Source organism: Heloderma suspectum, chromosome 5 (genome assembly GCF_057233095.1).
Source record: "Heloderma suspectum isolate Gila_16-S chromosome 5, 16-S_ref, whole genome shotgun sequence".
NCBI classification, from domain to species: Eukaryota; Metazoa; Chordata; class Lepidosauria; order Squamata; family Helodermatidae; genus Heloderma; species Heloderma suspectum.
In genome coordinates this window covers 181680767-181703665 of record NC_139462.1, presented here as the reverse complement: position 1 = coordinate 181703665, position 22899 = coordinate 181680767, and the positions used below count along the sequence as shown (strand labels likewise).

Sequence of the window (22899 nt, the reverse complement as noted above, 5' to 3'; positions counted from 1 at the left end):
CCACAATTTATTTTCTGGAAGGGAGTTCAAGCTATAAGGGGCAGCAATGGGAACGGGTGGAGTTGTTTTAAACAAGCTGGAGGGAGAGCTTGAGGCAACAGGGAATGGTAAGAGTTGGGAAAGCAACGTTCATGCAGTGAAGTGTCAGGATACAAAGCAGAGGGATAATGGAGGCAAAATTGTGCCGTGTCTTGAAGGTGATGACAAGGTGCTAGATACTACAGCAGATAGGAATCAAGTGTAGAGACTGGAGTATGGGCATCACATGGACGGAGCAACATGACAGGTGGACGTTTTTGGCAATAGAATTGTGGAATGGAGTTGAGAAGATGGAGGAGTGCGAGAAGGTACATTATTACTAGTGAGACCTACAGCAAAATGCTTCAGGGCGAAGTGCTCCTATTCAGGAATCCAGCCAGTCAGCCATATTCTTTTCTAGGATACTCCATTACATCCTCCTTTTCCTCCTCTTCCCATTTTCCCCCCAACAGTCAATCATCATTCTATGCCCACAGAGCATGGTCAGTCTTCATTGAGTTGTTTTGGGATTTCCACATTCTTCATTTTTCCCATATTTAATACTTCTGCAGCACTTGGGGTTTCTCTGGATATCCCCTGATTCTTCCCTCTTGTGTGTGGATGATCCTGTTTTGGCTACATAAGGATCTTTACCTTTTGTTTGCATATGCATTGATAAGGTGATAGAAAAGTAAACAGCAATGTAAATCAGTTTGTCTGTTTACTTTAGTTTTGCATTTTCCCTTCCAGCAAGAGAATATTTGTGTGTATAAATGACTTGACCCAAGGACACAACAGAAATTTGTGCCTGTGTGTATGGGTGAATACAGATACTTGTTCATTTTGCTATAAAGGCCCCTTAGTTAGCCTATATAAACTTCAGATTTTCCTCTACCTCAAGGACAGTTTCTCTAAGGATTTTGCTCACATCAGCTGTACAGAATTTTGAAAATAATGCCCATAGTCATTGCACCTTGAGCACCAGTACTAACCTCTTCATAAATGCCTTTTATTGAATTTGATTAATGGATGCTGTCATTTCCCCCCCCCCCAAATCCCTTTAGCTAATATCATTGCTAAACCATAAGAGAGCAATAGCACAAACATTTATTTTTCCCAGACCTGTGATTATCAAAAAACCCCAACATAGCTGCAGTGATAAAACTCACTGAATCATTGTGCAAAGCTTGCCTTTCATAGCTGATAACCACAGAAATTGGTAATAATTTATTACTTCTGTGCACTGAGCACCTATAAAGTAGCATTTCAGTGCAAGACTCCAGAAATCATTTTACAATAAGACATTTTAGCATTACACCAGCATAGTATTGCCCTCCAGGTAACTTCCTTGGTAAACAAAGGAAAACAATGAGTTACAAAACTGCACTTGGTTCTGTTGCTAATTTCTGAAATCAGTCTTCCACTGTTCCATGCAACACGGAACTGCAGTCAACTCGGTGCAAATGCTCAGAATATGTTCTGTATAGTGCACCTAATGTTACTATGCGTTCAAATGGCAGTGGAATACATATAATTAAAAACATATATTTTGATGAAATCTGGTCATACCAAAAGACATTTGGACATATAGATTAGTTAACAAAGGTTGGGGTTAGGTTCAATTGGTTGTTTTCTGCTATCACTAATTATAGGTCCATACAGACCTACTTCAGAATAAGAGTCAGCACAGGCATTTTTTCCTGCAGAATGGGCCTGGCTCCCCCCCCCCCACACACACACACACACATGCACGCGAACTTTTGCACTGAAAATGACAAGACAATTTGCTTAATTTCCAATGCTGATTTAGACTCAGTTTTTGCCCCTCCTCATATGCTTCAATCGTGCTGCTTACCTTTTTAAACTGATTATGGATTTGCTAATATGTTTTATGTATTTAAAAGTTTATCTTGTAAAAAAAAACAACACAATCCGTTTTTTAAAGTTGAAAACTGCTCGGGGAAGAGGTTTCTTAATGGAACCAGCCAGGTTCAGCAGATTCTGAACCTATAGCTAGATTCTGCAGAAAACTTGCAGAACCAGTTTCACTTGAACTCAGACCTGGAGAGAAGACTATATGTCTGATAGAAATGTTGTGAGTGCACTCTCACAGCAGCCCCGCTCCTGTTTTTAGGTACATCTGTATATCCCCTATACTGATATTTTGTGGGCTGCCCATCATAATGTCATTGCTTTTAGCTCCTGAAATCAAAGCATGTGGTTGCTTCAGCCTGCTCGTGTCCCATATCAGTCTACGTAGTGAACAGGGGCTTGCATAAGCAGTGACTCCTTACAGAGAATGAGCAGGTAGTCCTTCAGGAGAGGATCCTTCCCTTTCCCAACATTCTTAATTGTACAATTAAGGTAGCATGGTAACCTGGATACGCCCAAATTCTATATTATAATTATATTACACACATTTGCACACATACACACACACTCTCTTAGTGAAATGCAGAGTAGATTAAAGATTAAGGGCGCAATCCAATGGGTGTTTAGACAGAAAAAAACCCCTATAACTCCTACAGCATTCCTACAACCAGCGCTGGCTGGGAAATGCTGTGAGATGTATTCTTATTTATTTATTATTAAATTTATTTATCGCCTATCTGGCTGGTCACCCAGCCACTCTGGGCAATGTACAGCATATAATAAAACAGTTTAAAACAATAAAATTCTACAATAAAAACGTTTTCTAAAATACCCTAACCCACCCCAAATGCCTGCCTGAACAACCATGTTTTTAATGCACGATGGAAGCTCATTAAAGAGGGGGCATGACGGAGTTCCCTAGGGAGGGAGTTCCACAGAGTGGGGGCCACCACAGAAAAGGCCCTCTCCCTCGTCCCCACCAGTCTAGCTGTCCTGGCTGATGGGACAGAGAGAAGGCCATCCGAGGCTGATCTTGTTAAGCGGCCTGTCTGGTGTTGCTGGAGGTGCTCCTTAAGATAGGTTGGGCCAGAACCATATAGGGTTTTAAAGGTCAAAACCAACACCTTGAATTTGGCCCGGAAAACAACTGGTAACCAGTGCAACTCCTTCAGAGTGATGTGATCTCGCCGGCGGCTGCCTTTAATCAGGCGAGCCGCCGCGTTCTGTACCAGCTGCAGCTTCTGAACCGTCTTCAAGGGTAACCCCACGTAGAGCGCATTACAGTAGTCTAAATGAGAGGAGACCAGGGCATGTACTACCGATGGGAGCAGATGGTCAGGAAGGAAGGGGCACAGCTGCCGTATCAGATGGAGTTGATACAGCGCTGTCCGGCTCACAGCTGACACCTGAGCCTCCATGGACAGCTGGGAGTCTAAAATGATCCCCAGGCTGTGGACTTGGTCTTTCAAGGGTAGCCTTACCCCATTCAACACCAGGTCAGCATCCCCCAGCCTCCTCTTGTCTCCCAGCAAAAGTACCTCAGTCTTGTCAGGGTTCAGCTTCAGCTTATTCCTCCCCATCCAGCCACTCACCATCTCCAGACATTTGGACAGGGATTCTCCGGCCAACCTTGGTGAAGATTTGAACGAGAGGTAGAGCTGCGTGTCACCCGCATATTGATGACACCGCACCCCAAACCTCTGGATGATAGCCCCAGTGGCTTCACATAGATGTTTAATAGCATCGGGGAGAGGATGGAACCCTGTGGCACCCCACAAGTGAGTGGCCATGGGTCCGAAACCACCTCTCCCAGTGCTACCCTCTGGTTCCTGCCGGAGAGGAAGGACCGGAACCACCACAATATGGTGTCTCCAATGCCCAGCCCCTCCAGGCGGTCCAGGAGGATACTGTGGTCAACAGTATCAAAAGCCGCTGAGAGGTTGAGGAGAACAAGGAAGGAGCATTCACCCCTATCCAGAGCCCTCCTCATATCATCCACTAAGGCAACCAAGGCCGTTTCTGTCCCATGCCCAAGCCTGAAGCCCGACTGAAAAGGGTCTAGATAATCAGTTTCTTCCAAGTGTGCTTTCAACTGCATTGCCACCACCCACTCAATCACCTTGCCCCAAAATGGCAGATTTGAGACTGGGCAAAAGTTGTTCAGAACTTGGGGATCGAAGGAGGGCTTCTTTAAGAGCGGTCTTATCACTGCCTCCTTGAGGGCTGATGGCATCACTCCCTCCTTAAGGGAGGCGTTCACCACCGCCCTGATCCTCTCACCCAGTCTCTTTCTGCAGCCCATAATGAGCCAAGATGGGCAAGGATCAAGTAAGCAGGTGGTCGGCCTTACAGATGAAAGCAGCTTGTCCACTTCATCAGGAGGAAGAAGCTGGAACCGATCCCACAAAACTGGTTTGCCACAGGCCGCCTCTTGTTCACTAACTGTATCCACAGCGTGCGGAGTAACACTCCTAATCTGATCAATTTTATCTGCAAAGTGCCTTGCCAAGGCCTCACAGGAGGTCTTAGAATGCTCCAGTGGTTCCGGAGCCACTGGACCGACCAGGCTCCGGACCACTTGGAACAGCCTCCTGGGACAGCACTCTGCAGACACGATAGAGGCAGCATAATATTCCTTTTTTGCTGCCTTCACCGCCACGTGATAGGCTGAAGATACAGCCTATCTGTCTGTATCTAAATCTGTCTGTATCTATCTGTATCTAAAGTCTGATCGTCTTTGGAGCGAGACCTCTGCCACCGGCACTCTAGCCGTCTCACCTCCTGTTGCAGAGCTCGTAACTCCAGATTGAACCATGGTGCAGTCCGAGCCCTGTTCAGGGGGAAAGGGCGTTTCGGGGCCACCTGATCTAATGCCCCAATGATTGCGGCATTCCAGCCACCCACCAGGGTCTCGACCGAATGGCCGTTGGCATGCTCCAGAGAATCCCCAAGCGCATTCAGGAATCCATTCGGATCCATAAGACACCTGGGACGGACCATTTTAATGGGTCCTCCACCCCTGCGGAGGGGTTGTGGAACCGAGAAGTCCAATGTCACCAGATAGTGATCTGACCATGACAAGAGGGTGGTGGATATACCCCCGACTTCCAGATCACTCCCTGCTTCTCCAGAAACAAACACAAGGTCTAGTGCATGACCAGCTACACAGGTGGGCCCAGTTAGAATATGGTGCAGCTCCCAGGAAGCTATGGTCTCCATGAAGTCCCGAGGTGCTCCTGTGAGGATGGCCTCTGAATGTACGTTGAAGTCTCCCAACACCAATAAGTTAGGGGACTGTACACGCACATCAGACACCACCTCAAGCACCTCGACCAGGAAGTCAGTCGTGCAGCAGGGTGGACGGTACACGAGCAGAATCCCCGGACTGCCCTTCGGGCCCAACCTCCAGTACATGCACTCAGCAACCTTGGTCTCCCGGAGGGGGGGTCTGGTGAAGACCAAGGACTCTCGGTAGATAACAGCCACTGCCCCTCCCCGATCCCCAGCCCTCGGCTGCTGTGCATATGAAAATCCGGCTGGACACATGGCTGCAAGGGTTGGAGCAGCAGCCTCGGCCAGCCAGGTCTTCGTAACACATGCCAGGTCTGCACCCTCATCCAGGATCATGTCACGGATGAGGGAGGTTTTCTGTTAACAGACCTTGCATTGCAGAGCAGCAAACGAAGGCCAGAAGATGGGGTCACACCTCCCCCAGCCATCCTTTGGCTCTGGACAGGCCCGGAGCAGGGGACAGATACTACACATCTCTCCCTTGTTCCCCTTACCTGGCATGGCCTGCCCCTAGCGCTCCGCCAGTGCCTGCCACCCAGTCTCGGTATGTTCTCCAACAGTCCCCCCACTGCCTCCATCAGGTGGACACATGCCCTCTCGCTCCCGCCTATCAGGCAGGCTACCCACCCCATAAAACACAACAAAATCCCCCAGAAATTTAAAAAAAAAATTAAAAATCCCCTTAAAAATAATGCCAGGCAGGAGTCCACAATAGTGATAGCGGTGGTGGTGGCGGCAGCGGCAGCAGGCCCAGCAGCAGCAGGCACGCCTCTTCCCGTATGGTGGCAGCTTCTCCTGCAGGCCCTGGCTCTCCCAGGCCACCCCAGCCAGCCAGCCAGCTTATGCAGCCCCTCCAGGAAGGGGCAGGTGGAAGCAGCACAGCTGGCTCGGTACCTGGGAGCCTGGTCCTGCAGGGACTGGCGGTCTGCCAGGCAGAAGTCCACAGGGAAGGCCTGGTGTTGGTGGTGGTCGTGGCGGCAGCAGCAGGCCCAGCAGCAGCAGGCACGCCTCTTCCCCAATGGTGGCAGCTTCTCCTGCAGGCCCTGGCTCTCCCCTTTAGGGCTTTTTTCTGTCTCAACAAGCATAGGATTGTGCCTTAAATGAGTCAAGAGGGAAAGGAGATAGTAGAAGGGGGTAAGGTGAAATTACTTGTGAGTGAAATAGAAGGAAGGGAGAATTAGTTTAACTTCTGGGTTTCCAGTAGGGAGAAATAAAGAAGGGGATGCAGTAAATAGTGCATTATTGGCTAACATTAATGTCAGTACATTACTGTAAACATATGTAGCTCAGGAGACGAAGTGTAGAAATACACCCCATATTTTATAGAATAAGGATATTTTAATTTTATGTTGGAATACAGCTGTCCAGTTTTCCAAAAGCGTTTTATAGCTGCTTATTGAAAATGCTTGTTCAACCTGTATTTTATTACTTCATTATAAATATACATTTCTGTTTAATTCTTTGTCTGGGGCATCCCAAATGCTTTATAACAACTTGGAAAATGGTAAAGATGAGGCAGGAAGGAAATTAAGAGGCAACTGTTTCAGAATGTGTTCATATCAAGAAACAAGGGCATAGACTTTTTATCCTCTCTCATGCTAGATGAGAAAACTGAGAGAAACCGTATATGAGCAAGTGAAACTGTTGATATCAACAGTACTCTGTGATGGCCCTGCCCTTCATTCTATACATTTCAGAATTATTTTTGCATTATTTTCTAGTATCCTCAACAGGATACTCATGTCATACCAGGCACATTCTTATTATTGAAGGAAATGGACCTCATAGGCAGTAGCAGTGTCATTTGTCGATTCCATCTATGGCAAATGGGTACTCATTCTTCTCCAGTGGATATAGTAGTACATAGTAAACTGATCTGAATAACTGAAATGTACCATCTTACAGCTGTTTTCTGGATCCCTGTGACGTGGTTTCTGTATATATCATAACTTGCTGAAAAACTGCGTTATTTGGTGGTCTGCATTGAAATAGCCTTCATTTCAACTGATTTCAGGTATATCAAGATTGAGGACAAAGAATGTGAATTCAACAAGAATTTCCGTCTCATCCTTCACACTAAGCTGGCTAATCCCCACTACAAACCAGAGCTGCAAGCTCAGACCACTCTAATTAACTTCACAGTCACAAAGGATGGGTTGGAGGATCAGCTGTTGGCTGAGGCTATTAGTATTGAACGACCTGATTTGGAGACAGTTAAGGTAAACCCACATATGAATTAGTCAGTTCCCTAGCAGTTTCAGTATGCTCTACCAAAACTATGGGCTTTTGTACATGAGGGTTTTATCCTGCCATTTTACCAAGACTTCTCCTTCCAGATTGTTTGTGAGATTAAGATCGGCTCCTTTACACATGTTTTTTTCCAGGGGTTTTCATTCTCTGCCTTTCTATATGTTCCATTACACAACCACTACATGGTGCTGTAGTATATTGGAATTATGCAAGTACACCAGGGTTTCATGCTGCCATTCACAGAAAAAACAGACTCTCCTCATCAAAATAACAACAACCCCATAATGGTTGCAAAGAACAGGAGAGGCCCTGGAGGATGACCCTCTTGTGTAAAGCACCCGCATGCTGTAAGTGAGGAATCACAAGCGCACAATAAATGCCTTGTGTAGAAAGGCTCTATGTATTTGTCACTCATTTACAGTGCAAATTAGTGCTGCGCTGAATTTTTGTGACACACACCACATTTTCAATACAAAAGTTGCTGTTTTGAGGAAGAGGAAAGGATCCATACAAAAATTTCTTCCATTATCCACATGTTTTACATGCCAGTTTGCAGCCATTGTTTCCTCTGCTAGATGCTGCTTCAGAGCCATTTGGTTTTAAACTTTAAGGGCTTCTTCATTGCATGGTCCCAGCCAACAATTGATCACATAGTGACCTGGTTTGCACATAACGGCTAACTGTGGGCCTCAGGGGAGCACACGGCCTCCAGCACGCTCGTTGCTTCGGTTTTACATCTGGTGGCTGTTGTGATATGCAAATCCAGCCCTCTGGGTTGTTTAGGGTTAAACAACCCAGAATTTTAACCCAGCAACAAACTATGGGTTAAAACTTGTTTTACCCTAAACAATTCAGAGTGACGGGTTCATGCGTCACAACAACAACCCCAGAATAGGGCTTTCCAGGGTTGTTTAGCAAAGTAGAAGTGGGAGAGTAGGTGGGAGCCAGCACGCACTTGCTCGCTCCCACTCTCTCAGAAACAACACATGGATTGTTAACCATGGGTTGTTTGATCATGTGAACTGGGCCAGTGAGTGTGATGATGTCATTGCACCATCAGATTTGCCTATGTTATGACATCCCTGAGAGAAAATAAAGCTCTCCTATTGCCCATAGTCTAAATGTGTGCGTGGTGGTGCGGTGGGGTGGGGTTGGGGAGAGAATGTATCTCCATCACCTTAGCAAATCAGCTAATACTCTCTGTCTTGTTAGTCTGGCAGTTTCATTGCTTTCTAGTATTGTATCACAAGACTTTCATCCTATTCCAGTTGTAGTTGTATATAACTGTTTGGAATAGAATATGGATGGTAATTCACATTTGAGTGTGCCTCTAAATATGCATCCCCATCTCCCATTCTATCCCAACTAGCCAAATATACGCAACTGGATCAGGACAAAGAAACATTGGCCAAGTTGCTTTGGCAATAGGGATGAGTTCCCCCCCTCTCCCCCGCCCCAACACTCTTTGTGTTGTGAGTAGTTTTGCACACATTCACAAAGGAGTGCAAAAAAATGCTGAAAAGAGAGCCGCATCTCATTGTGGGAGAAAATGTTTATGAAATGCACCCAACATATAAGCTAAAATGAAGGCTGGAGTACTTATAGCTGCTGAATGTTTGCAGCGAAGGCTGTTTCTGCACTAGCATTCCTTGCTGCCTTTCATTACCATTTGTTCTGCCTTATTTTGGTACTCTTCATTTAACATGGTCCTTCTCTGGGGATTTTGTGTATGAGTGGGCTTCCTCACCTAAAATAATTTTCTGAATTTGAGCAGTTGCACCTATATATGCATCAATAACTTTGATGTATATTTATGGAAAGTCAGTATAAACATTTTTAAGGGAAAAGGCCCCATTCAAGGGAGGAACTTGAAGCAATATAGTGAACTACCCACTTCTTAAGTGAAGTGAATAAAGGCTGCTCTACCTGTTCTTTTCACAATGAGGAGACTACTTGAACATGGCCTTGAAACTGATACACGACAGTGGTCTCCTCCTTATATTGGGTATCGCTGTGCTAGTGCTGCCATGCATTAGGAGTGTAGGTCATTGCTATAGACTAATGTCAGCAGCGTAAGTTGTCATAACAAAGTTTCAAGCAGAATTTATATGATAAAAATTAATCTGTAGACCTTGCTTACATTCCATGAAACTCTAACAAATAAGTAGGACCCGTTCAGACATAACAGTGTCTTGCTTGAATCGTGCAATCAGAGTGTGCCCACGTGTGCATTCAGATGAACAAATGTGTAAACTAGGCAACACACATATGCTAATTACCTCATTCATGACCCAAAATGTCTGGAAACACTCACATGTACAAGTGTCTGAATAGTCTCTAAGTTCTTCTTGCTATTGATAATGCATATTTTAAACTGAACCTTTTCCTTTACGCTTGCCAGTCTCTTCTGACAAAGCAACAGAATGATTTCAAGATTCAGCTGAAACTTTTGGAAGATGATCTGCTGTTTCGCCTTTCTGCTGCTGAGGGCAGTTTCTTGGGAGACACTGAACTTGTTGAGAAACTTGAGAGAACAAAATCAACAGCTGCAGAGATAGAGCTCAAGGCACCTGCAATCTTATTATTTCAGTTTTGTTAATTGCAAGTAACACGTGCAGTCCATATAACGCCCATGGGAGAAGACTTTGTACAAATCACAAGTGAAGACAGAAGGGCAAAACTTATATGTTACTAGGCTGAAATGATATGGGTGTGTGTGTGTGTTTCAGGGTTTACCAGATTTGGCAGCAGGGCATCTTACATAACCCCCAAAAGAGGAAAAAGCAACATGAAGCCATTTGTGCCTTGGGGGGATGGGAGAGGTTTACCATGGTGGCTGGTTCACCTGTGAACAGCTTGGTTGTCTTTTTATTGCACCAAGTGCTGCTGGCTCTGGGTTTCTTGTTGAATTGTCCTTGCCCATGTTGTTGTTGTTGTTGTTGTTGTTCAGTCGTTAAGTCGTGTCCGACTCTTCGTTACCCCATGGACCATAGCACGCCAGGCCTTCCTGTCCTCCGCTCTCTCCCGGAGTCTGCTCGAGTTCATATTCATTGCATCGGTGATGCTATCTAGCCATCTCATCCTCTGCTGTCCCCTTCTCCTTTTGCCTTCAATCTTTCCCAGCATCGGGGTCTTTTCCAGGGTGTTTTCTCTTCGCATTAAGTGGCCAAAATATTTCAGCTTCAGCTTCAGTATCTGTCCTTCCAATGAACAGTCAGGGTTGATTTCCTTTAGGATGGACTGATTTGACTTCCTTGCAGTCCAGGGGACTCGTAAGAGTCTTCTCCAGCACCACAGTTCGAACGCATCAATTCTTCGGCGCTCAGCCTTCCTTATAGTCCAGCTCTCACAGCCATACATTACTACTGGGAAAACCATAGCTTTGATTATACGAACCTTTGTCGGCAAGGTGATGTCTCTGCTTCTTACTATGCTGTCTAGGTTTGCCATAGCTTTCCTTCCAAGGAGAAAGCGTCTTTTAATTTCATGGCTACAGTCACCGTCTGCGGTGATCTTGGAGCCCAAGAAAATAAAATCTGTCACTGCTTCCATTTCTTCCCCTTCTATAGGCCAAGAAGTGATGGGGCCAGATGCCATGATTTTAGTTTTTTTAATGTTGAATTTCAGACCAGCTTTTGCACTCTCCACTTTCACCCTCAACAAGAGGCTCTTTAGATCCTCTTCGCTTTCTGCCATTAGGGTGGTATCGTCTGCCTATCTGAGGTTGTTGATAATTCTCCCGGCAATCTTAATTCCGACCTGTGATTCATCCAACCTGGCGTTTCTCATGATGTACTCTGCATATAAGTTAAATAAGCAGGGCGACAATATACAGCCTTGTACTCCTTTCCCAATTTTGAACCAATCGGTTGTTCCATGTCCGGTTCTTACTGTTGCTTCTTGACCCTCGTACAGGTTTCTCAGGAGACAGGTAAGGTGGTCTGGCACTCCCATCTCTTTAAGGATTTGCCACAGTTTGTTGTGATCCACACAATCAAAGGTTTTAGCATAGTCAATGAAGCAGAAGTAGACGTTTTTCTGGAATTCTTTTGCTTTCTCCATGATCCAGCGAATGTTGGTGATTTGATCTCTAGTTCCTCTGCCTCTTCGAAACCCAGCTTGAACTTCCAGTAGTTCTCGGTTCACATACTGCTGAAGCCTAGCTTGTAGGATTTTGAGCATCACCTTGCTGGCATGTGAAATGAGCGCGATTGTACGGTAGTTTGAACACTCTTTGGCATTGCCCTTCTTTGGAATTGGAATGTAAACAGACCTTTTCCAGTCTTGTGGCCACTGTTGAGTGTTCCAAATTTGTTGGCATATTGTTGGCATATTCTGTGTATTCTTTCCAGCTCTTAATCTCATCTGCTTCTGTTAGGTCCCTGCCTTCTTTGTCCTTTATCATGCCCGTCTTTGCACAAAACTTTCCTTTGATATCTCCGATTTTCTTGAAAAGATCTCTAGTTTTTCCCATTCTATTGTTTTCCTTGATTTCTTTGCATTGTTCATTTTAGAAGGCCTTTTTGTCTCTCCTTGCTATACTTTGGAAATCTGCATTCATTTGGATAGTCCTTGGCCATCCACTTGGTGCAATTCCCCCATTCAATCTTGGCATAAACTGGAAGTGATATTTTTTTCTGGTGTCGCAGTAATCTGCGCCAAACCGGCTCTTCCCCAGAACAGTTCATCCCACTTGAATCCAAAAGCTCCAAAAGGATCTCTCCAAACTTGGGTGAGTAGGCATCAAAATGTCAAATGTGGTTCAATGTAAGCAAGTGTAAAGTGATGAGTGTTGGGGCAATAAATACCACCTTCACATAGCCATTGATGGGATCTGAGCTAGCAGTGACTAAGAAAGGGATCTTGGGGTTGGGGTGGACAGCTCAATGAAGATGTCAAGCTAGTGTGCTGCTGCTGTGAAAAAGGCAAATTTTGTGTTGAGCATAATTAGGAAAGAATCAAAAATAAAACTGACCATATTAGATTCCCCTTATACAAATCTATTGTGAGACCACACTTCTGGTCACCACACCTAAAAAGGATATTGTAGAGTTGGAAAAAGTGCAGAAAAGGACAACTAAAAATGATCACGGGACTGGAGCAACTCCCCTATGAGGAAAGGTTACAACAGCTGGGCCTGTTGTAGCTTAGCAAAAAGGTGAGTGAGGGTAGACATGATAGAGGTGTACAATATGCATGGTATGGAGAAAGTGGATAGGGAAATATTTTTCTACCTCTTTCATAAAGTTAGAACCCAGACTCATCCCATGAAGCTGATCGGTGGGAAATTCAGGACAGATAAAAGGATGTACTTCTTCACACAGCGCATAGTTAAATTATGGAATTCACTACCACAAGATGTAGTGATGGCCACCAATTTGGATGGCTTTAAAAGGGGATTGGACACATTCCTGGACTGTAAGGCTATCTGTGGCTACTAGTCCTGAGAGCTATATGCTCTCTCCAGTATCAAAGGCAGTATACGTATTACACCAGTTGCTGGGAACATGACTGGGGAGGTGCTATTACACTCATGTTCTACTTGTGGGTTTTCCATGGGCAGCTGGTTGGCCGCTGAACTGAATGCTGGGCTAGATGGACTCTTGGCCTGATCCAGCATGGCTCTTCTTATGTTCTTAATCACTACTGCTGATGTATTACAAATGGCTGAGTTTTTAGGATATATTCCATTATACATTAGAGGGAGGTGTGTGTGTGTGTGTGTGTGTGTGTGTGAGGGAGAGAGAGAGAGAGAGAGAGATTTGTCTGTTTCAGTTAGATGCTAGAGTAGCAGTACAAGTCTATGCATATTTACCCAGTAGTAAGTCCCACTCTGTTCAGTGGGCTTACTCCCAAGTAACTTTGGGAGGATTGCAGCCTAAGCATTCTCCTGAATCAAGCTCCTTTGCAAAGAATGCCAGTGGGCCACCTGGAGGAGTGAACTGTCAGTTACTACCAATATTATTATAATGGTTTTCTTGTTTTATTTTCAAACTTGGTGTTCTACAGGTAACAGAAGCCAAAGAAAATGAAGTTAATATTAACAAAGCCAGAGAACACTACAGGCCAGCCGCTGCAAGAGCCTCTCTTCTTTATTTCATCATTCAAGACCTGAGCAAAATCAATCCCATCTATCAGTTTTCATTAAAGGTTCTTTCTTTTTCTTTTCTGCTTATGAAACTAAAAAAATAGGCACAATGCAGCAGACTTTATGAGACTCAGGCAGAAGACTGTTGGTCATTTTTCCAGAAAGGTGGAAGCGGTATAATGGAGACACTGCTACTCATAGTATGTGTATATTAACTTAGTATGTTCTCCTATTTTCTCTAGTCAAACAGGTTTTACAGTCTTGGAGTACATTAAAAGCTTGTTTGACCAGAGAGCTATGGAAGGAACAGAAATAGGCATATGTGCTTTGGGCAACAATGGCACTATCACACTTGCTTAAAAACTATTGTTGGTCTTTGACTTCAAAAGCAGACACGCAACAAGAAGCAGCCTAGAAGGGGACATCACAACATTAGGATTGTTTGACATTGCTACCAGCAACACTGTGCATAGTTCTCCTACAAAATAATGAGTATGGATGATATTAATAATGGGCCCCTTCTATTATAAGTTAGCACAGGGTGGCTAAAACACTCTGGGAATGCAATGCAAAAGTGAGTAAAATACAAGTGTGTTCTGCAACAAAATGTTGCTGTGTATTCTCACTTCCTAATAGGAGTGCTCCTGTTCAGGGTTGCAGCCAGCCATGCCCTCCTCCAACAGGCCATTCCATTCCACCCTGTTTTCTATTTCCACCTGACACCCAACTTTCCATGGTTACTCAGCATGCTCAGTCCTCATTAGACCCATGTTCAGACATAGAAAAGCTTTTTGTCTTTTTTCACCCTACCTCTGGGGTAGCGGGGGAGGTGTCCATGTTAACCACAGCACAGTGGATAAATGTTTGCATTCCATTAGCCTTGAGGTGCAATGCATTCAGGTTCCAGGCAACGTCAAGGCTCATTCCACCAAGGCAGCAGTCACTTCAGCAGCATTGGTCAACTAGTGCGCTGATTTCTGAAATCTGCTCCTCAGCAAACACAGTCATGCAAAATGCTACAAGTTAGATACCTCTGCTTCTGCAGAGGCAGCATTGGAACAAGATTATTGCAAAATGTGCATATTCCCTCCATAGCAGTACAGCCCCCTGAGATCCCATTGGGGGGAGCTATGTTAGTAAAATACAGTAGATACTGTTACTTTGCATACTCTGAACTTGTGCAGTGTAGCTATGCGTATATTTCAAGAAAATACGTTTCTTGAAGAAGAAATTACTTTTTACTAGTATTTCTCTTAAAATCTACAGGAATACTGAATGCAGTGAATAATCTGTGTGCACCTATTGCTTATATTCGTATTACTTTAACAGTAAATACCATTGCATCCCAACTACAGCAGATCAATACACGGACAGTAGCAGCTGTATTGGAGCAATGGCCAGCTTCTTTCCCAAGGGATGGTATATATGTTGTTGATCTTGTTGTTAGAGCTTTCTGGCTTGTTGTACTTCTGCTTGCAGCAGATGCCTCGATCCAGATGTTTCTCACCAGAAGGAACTTTTGATAAGTTAGAAATTCTGTCTTCCTTTAGGCTTTCAACACTGTTTTCCATAAAGCAATTGAGCAAGCTGAAGCATCGGATGATATCCAGGAGCGCATCTCTAACCTGACAGAAGCTATTACATATTTCACCTTCCTTTACATAGGCCAGGGACTCTTTGAAAGGGACAAGCTCATTTTTCTGGCCCAGACAACATTTCAGGTGAGAAAAAAGCCAATTATTCTTTGGTTTATTTTTTGTGGCATTTCAGACGTGGGATGCATGGGTAGTATCCAATGTTAATCCTATGCAGAGTAGACAAATTGAAATGAATGAGACTTATATTAGTCACAGCTAACTTAAGTCCCAGTTATTTTAGTGGGTTTACCCTGTGTAGGACTAACATTGGATACTACCCATGTCTTGGTATAGCACAAACACATTGCAAATGACATTGCAAAAGTCAAGAGCATGACAACATTACATGTTAAGTTGGAAGAGACTTGGCCACCAAATTCTTGATCACCAAAAATACATTGAAGGTCCTGTCACAGATATAGTTGAAAATCATCTGTTATTCAGTTAGTCTAGCTATTAGTCAATGTCTGGGCTTTAGAAATGTTTTGGTATGGGTAAGAATGTATTCCAGGGCAATATTTAGGGTGGGGAGAGAGGTCAGGACTATAACATGGTAAGAGTTGGTGGCAGTCCTTTTTAGCAGGAGCGACTTCAAAATCAGCACACAATATTGATGGGCTTTGGGTTGTATCCAACACTGGCCATTGGATACTGGCTGTTGGAAGACTCTCTGGAGTGGATCTCGGGGCTCATGGGGAGGGCGGAATGCAGTGGAGAGGAGAGAAATGGTATATCCTATTGCACATGTGGATGTCTGCGCACATGACATTGGATATAACCCATTGCTTCCTATTCTGTTTCATTATGTCCCCCAGCAGAGGAAAGAGCATATCTTTCAGTATTCGAAGGGACAAATGTTTCTTTCAGATTTACCAAACATAGTACTGAGCAAATCAAAGTGAACTGTTTGCATGGATTTCCATAGTCTGCCCTGCCAAAGAAAATAGTAATGTTAAAAACTATATTTTCATAAACTAATTTTTTTTAATCAGGTGTCCATACTCCAGGTCTTTAAAAAAAAAACACCACCTCCCACACCCTCTGATTGGCTATCTAAACCAGCCTTCCCCAACTTGGTGCCCTCCAGACTACAACCCCATAATCTCTGACCATTGGCTGGGTCTGACGGAATTTGTGGTCAAAAACATCTGGAGGGCACCAGGTTGGCACAGGCTGGTCTAGACTCTACAGACAGTTTCTAAGGGTGCAATCCTATTGATTGCGTCCTCGGTGATTGGAAGCCCCCAAACTCTAAGGCAGAGCTTTCCAAACTGTGTGCCGCGACACATTAGTGTGTCAGCGGCAGTGTGTAGGTGTGTCACGCGAAATGCAGAAAATTGTGCGGAAGGGCACCGTGGAGCTTCCTTACTCACGTTTGCTTCCCTTGGCCCCTCCCCCGGAACTTCCTAAAGCAGCTAATGTTAAAGCAGCTAATGTTAAAGCAGCTAAGGCTTAGCTGCTTTAACGTTAGCTGCTTTAGGATCATGTGGCGTCTTGACGTAGGACGCACGTGATTGGCAGTGTTGAGGCAGTATGGCGAGGTAGAGGTGCGGGGCAAAGAGAAGGAAGGGGAGGCGCTGCCCTGGGAGCAGAGCTTGGCCGACGCCGGCGCGGAGAAGTGGCAGCGACCACCAGTCCTGCGAGATTTCGAGTGCGCCCTTTGTGGACTTCTGCACCGCACTGCTGCACGGCCAGGCCAGAGTAGCGCGCGGGTGGAAACACCGCCTGGGACTGGGACTCCACCAAGCGGGCCGTCCACCATCTCGGCCAGTCGAACGGAGCTCAGTGGAGGCCAGAAGCCTCAGAATCAGCGTGCTCCCAATCACCCGGGCGAGCGCAGCTGCAGGCTGTCACCCAGTCAGCCCACCTGCTGCTGGCTGAAGGGAGGCCACCCTCCCAAACCCAATGTGGCAAACAGCAAGCCACCCACCACGTGGCACTTATGATTTGATTTCTGCCTTTTATTTTTATTTTTACTCTGCTGTAATTGTGGATTAACCACCCACCGGCAGCGTACCACCGGAGCGTGCTGGAACTGGGCATTGCAAATATTTACAGCAATATAGCCTTGTAGTGAGACATATATTTACACCATTGTTGTTGGACTTTTGCTTCTCTACTTCATTTGTTTTTGCAGCTGAGCTCCTACCTGGGCCTATGTGTCCTAATATGTATTGTAAATACTTTAGTTAATTTTGTTTATTTTTCACATTTTCTTGCACATATTTACATACTCTTACTCATAAATGACAACAATGTATGTTATTACCTTACAAATCATATATTTTAAAAAATATAAATGAAAGGTTTTCATGAGACATGTTCTATCCCCATACATTTTGTTATTACAATTTATGTATGTGTCCGTATCTCTTACAATGGGTTGTTTAACCTCCGGTTTGCTAGTAAAACTGAATTACCGTGTCACAAAATGATGCATGTCTAAAAAGTGTGTCACCAACATGAAAAGTTTGGAAAGCTCTGCTCTAAGGCATCCGATCATCCAGTGCAGAGTGAGAGGAGCCTCCCCATCCCCCCACTGTACAGATTTTGCAAGATGGGCACTTTGGAGGGGGAGGGAAGGAGGGTGGAGGAGGCTCAGGATAACTTGTATTCTGGCTTCTCCAGTCTCCTCCCCACCCACCGGAACACCCTCTTTCCTCCTCTTCCAAGGTCACTTTTCCGATCTCGGAAGGCAGCCAACATAGTTCTTTCCATGCTGGCTGGGACGGGGAAGGGATGGATCTCCAACTTTCCATTCCGAAGTCAGAATGCTATCTCCAACCTCAGAAGATGGAATCCGAACAATCTTGTGGTCCCTGGGATGCTTGCCCAGAGACCATGGGATTGCTGTCTAAGAGAAGGTTGGGCAATATTTTTTCAACAAGAGGCTGTTGTCTTACAGGAGACGTTAATTTGGAGCTGCAGGCAAAGTTTGTAGTGTTGCAGGACTACATAGCTCTTTATTTCTCTATTCCACCTTCTCTACCTCTCTTATGCGCATGCACACACGCAAGCGAAGTGGAGGCAGTTTCAAGAAACAAATGGGCCTGCAATGTCTGAAGAGCCAGACGAAACTGAGGGTCACATGAAATTAGGCACTGGGCTGCATGTGTCCCTCAGGTTGCAGGTTCCACACCCTAGTGGGGAACTCGATGGTCTTATAGGCCCCTTCCAACCCTACTATTCTAGTTCTAAAGGGTGGCTGCCCAATGGTTGTGATCATTGGAGGGCGATGCGTGGCCCTAAACCCTTTTGTTATAGTGCTATTTTCCCTTTTTAGGGTGTAGATTGAAAACGTTGAGTCATGGAAGGAAATTTTAAAACACAACTAATTGGTGGGATTTGGTGTGCTGATAATTGGGTTAAGAAGGCTAAGGATAGAATGTGAAAGGAATTAGTTATGAACTTTAAAAGGGGACACAGAAGGGGGACCAAAAGACCAAAGGTGCAGGGAGACTTCAGGTAAACCAAGCATTAAACCAAGTATTGCACCCAGTCAGGTGTTACTTTCTAAATGAGGAGTGTAGGGCAAGGGTAGGGTGAAGGGAATCTGTGAGCCTTACACTCCCTTCTCATACCAGATAGTACAGAAATGAATGTCTGCTCAGGCAGCCAGGGAGTCAGAAATATCCAGTACTTCATGCTACTTCTGTATATAATAGAGTTATGTGTGCCTTCAGTGACAGTGAATTAAATCTAATGGTGATAGATTTTTATTCACTATTTTATTCACTTCGTAGATTCTGCTGAGAAGTAAAGAGATAGAACTCACTGAACTGAATTTTCTTCTGAGATTCACAGTTGAACACAGTTACAAAAGCCCTGTGGATTTTTTAACTACTCAGTCATGGAGTGCCATCAGGGTAAGTCCAGAAACTCTCTCTACCTCAACCCTGCCAATTATTTTATCCAGTTTCTGGATAATGAAAAACATAGTACCATGTATTACTTTTGTGTGAACCTTTTAAATTTTATAATGCACTTATTTCCCTTATATACATTTAAAATGCATAAAATAGTATGTTTTATATTGGAATATAAAATACGATCATGTGAAAAAGCCTGGTGGAAGATGACGTAATACTTCCCCTATCAATTGCTTATATACCTTTCGGGAAAATAAACTCACATTCTGATAATAATGCTTTCTACAATAAATGACTATCAAGTTGCTGGTACCCTGTGGTACCTGACCTCTGTTTTCTCCACTGCAGCTGTGTTCCAATATCAATTTTCAGTATTCTGGGCCATGGAAGTGTAGTTCCACAGTTTAGTTTAGTTCCCAAGTGTAGTTTGGTTAACTTTCCATGAGAATTGTATGTACTTGCACGTATTCCTATGGGAGAATGCATTCATCTGCATACAGGACCCTCAGTATGTAGAAACTTGAATGTTGCCAGTGAGCCACTAATTGTTGATGGTCTATAAAATGGCTGACAGTTGACAGAGTCTTGGCTAATCTGCTACACTGCATGAAGGTATGTAATTGTGTGTGTGTGGGGGGGGGGCAATTCAGCATCTCAGTAATAACCACTTCTTTCTCTCCTAGCCCAAATAATCTATGTGCCAATAACTCTCACATGCCATTCATGTGTTACAGGCCATTGCTTTACTGGATGAATTCCGAGGATTAGATAGAGACATAGAAGGTTCTGCCAAGAGATGGAAAAAATGGGTGGATTCAGAGTGCCCAGAAAAGGAAAAGCTTCCTCAGGAGTGGAAAAGCAAAAATTCTTTCCAGAAGCTTGTCATACTACGAGCATTACGCCCAGATCGGATGACATATGCTCTGAGGTATAACGTTCGACTTTGTGCACAGTATTTTATGTTTGTTGTTACATCATTTATTTATGGGCACATACAAGCTGCATTATCTGTCAAATGACACCCAGTGCAAGAAGAACAAAACATCAAACACATTTGTCGTGAGTCTGTTGGGGTATAACCTAGGCTAGATCTACATGAGCACACACCTGCATAGTGGCTACTTTAAAACCACATGCACTTCATGTGGAAATCCATTCATACATAGCTGCTTGTCTGTCTCACAGTTCCATCACACCATTGCATCCCCTATTTTTCATGGTTTACACGTGGTGAAGTAGAAGATCCACATGGCAAATAATACATATGAAGGAATCATTACAATAATAGGAGCTGTCTTCATGTGGTCTGAATTTAAAGTGCCAATTCAAACAGCCACTTGTTGATATGAATTGTGCCCTAGGTTAGTGGCTTTTAGTTACATTAGAGTCCAAAGTTGGTTGGTGGGGATGTTTGGGCTTCAAGCCATAGAGCAGAATTTAGCTCAGCTTCTCAGCTTTCATTCATTCATATATATATATATATATATATATATATATATATATATATATATATACACACACACATATACAAATACATATACATATATATATACATACATACATACACATACATACACACACACACACACACACACACATATATTTGTTCATTCATTCATTGAATGGGTTCATTCATTCAGTGGAGGCTGGTGGCTCTGAGCTCCCACTGCATATATTGGTGGAACAGAGTATATCTGAAATATTTAGGAGGATAGAGAAAATGGCTCTTAGGACCTAAAAATGTGGTGTGGCACATAGTCTTTAGATATCAATCAGCTGTCTCCCATCAGCCTTATCTCCAGTTCAAAACTTCAGCCCCTTTCCAATCACGTATGCACTAGATTTTACACAGATAGGCCCTGTTCAAACATAGACAAATGAGCCTCCTCGACCTTCAGGACTGTGCACTTCCCCATCCCCTCCTCTTCTGGTATGTGTCAGAGAATGGAGATTGGAAGCATCTGCATCTGGGTTTAAACCTGTGGTATGCAACCTGGTAACCTCCAGATGTTTGGGACGTCAACTCCCATAAGCCCCAGCCAGTACACTCAATTGCCAGTGATTATGGGAGTTTAACTATGGTTTAAACTAACTATGGTTTGTTATATCTGACAAGTTTAAACCATGACGTGGATGCTTCCAAACTTCTCTGTGCTGTGCCAGAGGAGAAGGGGCAGGAAAAGTGATCAAGCCTGAGGTTTGTACTTATTTTATTTGATTTATTAGCCGCCCATCTAGCCGGCTACCCAGCCACTCTAGGCAGCATACGATACTAATAACAAATTTACATAGTCAGCTGAACAAAAAAATAAAATAAAACCAACACCGCTCTAAAAAAGCCTAAGCCACCTCAAATGCCTGCCTGAACAGCCAGGGTTTTAAAGGTTGGCGGAAGCTCATCAAAGAGGGGGCATGGCGGAGGTCGCTAGGGAGGAAATTCCACACACACTGGCATCCTGCTCACTTTCCTTTGAGGTGCTGCTACTTTTGTGACACCTCCAGATAATGAAACACCTTTAGCTCAGAACTAGCTCTTATTGAAGTTCACAAACTCTGTGTGCTAGCATCTTAACACCCTCTAAATACTGACGTTGATGAAGTGGACTCTAGTCTATGAAGTCTTAATGGCATAATAAAATTCTTAGTCTTTAAGGTGCCACAAGACTCTTCATTGTTTCTTTATATAGTCATCATATGTATTTTATATTTCTGTAGAAACTTTGTAGAGGAAAAGCTAAGTTCAAAGTATGTAGATGGCACAAGAATAGACTTGGCTAAATCCTATGAAGAAAGCGATCCAGCCACTCCAGTGTTTTTCATTCTTTCTCCTGGAGTTGACCCTCTTAAAGATATGGAGACACTTGGTAAGCCTATTTCACTGAATGGGTATTGTTGTGCTGGTTTAAAAACATGGGCGGGTGAATTTTTAGCATTCAGAAACCTGCAAAAAGCAAAATGTTAAAAGTATGCAAGTTAATATTTTTGCCAAATACATGTCCTTGTGCTTGTACCTTCTTTGTAGATTTATTGGGGAAGGGGGCAGCATCTCAACATGCTGCCCCCTTCCCCAATAAATCTCAACATCTCAACAGAAGAAGTTGGGGATATTTATGTTAGAGTGTGTTGCAAAAGGGAATGGATGCTTGATGGGAAGGACTTGCCATTTTACATTCACAGGCATTTTTGGTAGGAATTCTGAGATGGCTGTGGTAACAGGAAATTTCTCTGATCATTTTTAAGGTTGCTGATTTGCAGAGTCCACAGACCTTTTCTTAATGCATAGGTTATGATTGGTAACAATGGGGGTGTGTGCTTTGACTTAGAGCAGGAGTTGGTCTTTAATTAACGCATGTTAAGCTCACAAAAAATCCCACAAATAGTCATTATCAAGGAATAAAGCAGATTTAAATTTGGGATTGTTTTCCTCAACAAGAGTTAAGTTTTTAGATTTCCTCCTCTCTGCCCTAACCCTCCATTCACTATGGAAGGGTGGATAAAAAGTGTGAGGCTATTAACACTGCAGCGTGAAGAAATTTTTAGATTGAACATTCCTCTGCTAGCCATAATGCAAGCTCTTTTGTGCTGTTTCTTACCTTTTGACTAGATGAGGGCCAGAGGGCAATTTTCTCCATGCTCATGTAATCTTGTGCCCCCTGTGACTAAATAATGGTCATTATACAAACTATATTCAATTGTGTAAGAAACTGTCGCTTTGTACTTAGGATTACTGTTCCCCACTGACTCTGCTGAGAATACCAGGTTAATACAGCTGTGACCTGACTGTGCTCAATTTAAACTCAGGCCTCACAAGGTGAGAGGCTTGCACATTTACCCACTGAACCAATCAGTTAAAAAACTGATGTGATAGCTACCA

At 43.9% G+C, this 22899-nt stretch overlaps 1 protein-coding gene across 1 annotated transcript in view; it reads left to right on the top strand.

Moving 5' to 3' along the window:
* The window catches only part of DNAH11 (dynein axonemal heavy chain 11), a 231691-nt gene that overhangs the window by 177118 nt on the left and 31674 nt on the right, over positions 1-22899 (top strand). The window contains exons 66-72 of the mRNA XM_084858589.1: positions 7196-7400; positions 9833-9997; positions 13441-13581; positions 15070-15240; positions 18900-19022; positions 19760-19953; positions 21741-21889. Coding sequence (XP_084714715.1) covers positions 7196-7400; positions 9833-9997; positions 13441-13581; positions 15070-15240; positions 18900-19022; positions 19760-19953; positions 21741-21889 — 1148 coding nt within the window. The remainder of the gene's footprint in view (positions 1-7195; positions 7401-9832; positions 9998-13440; positions 13582-15069; positions 15241-18899; positions 19023-19759; positions 19954-21740; positions 21890-22899) is intronic.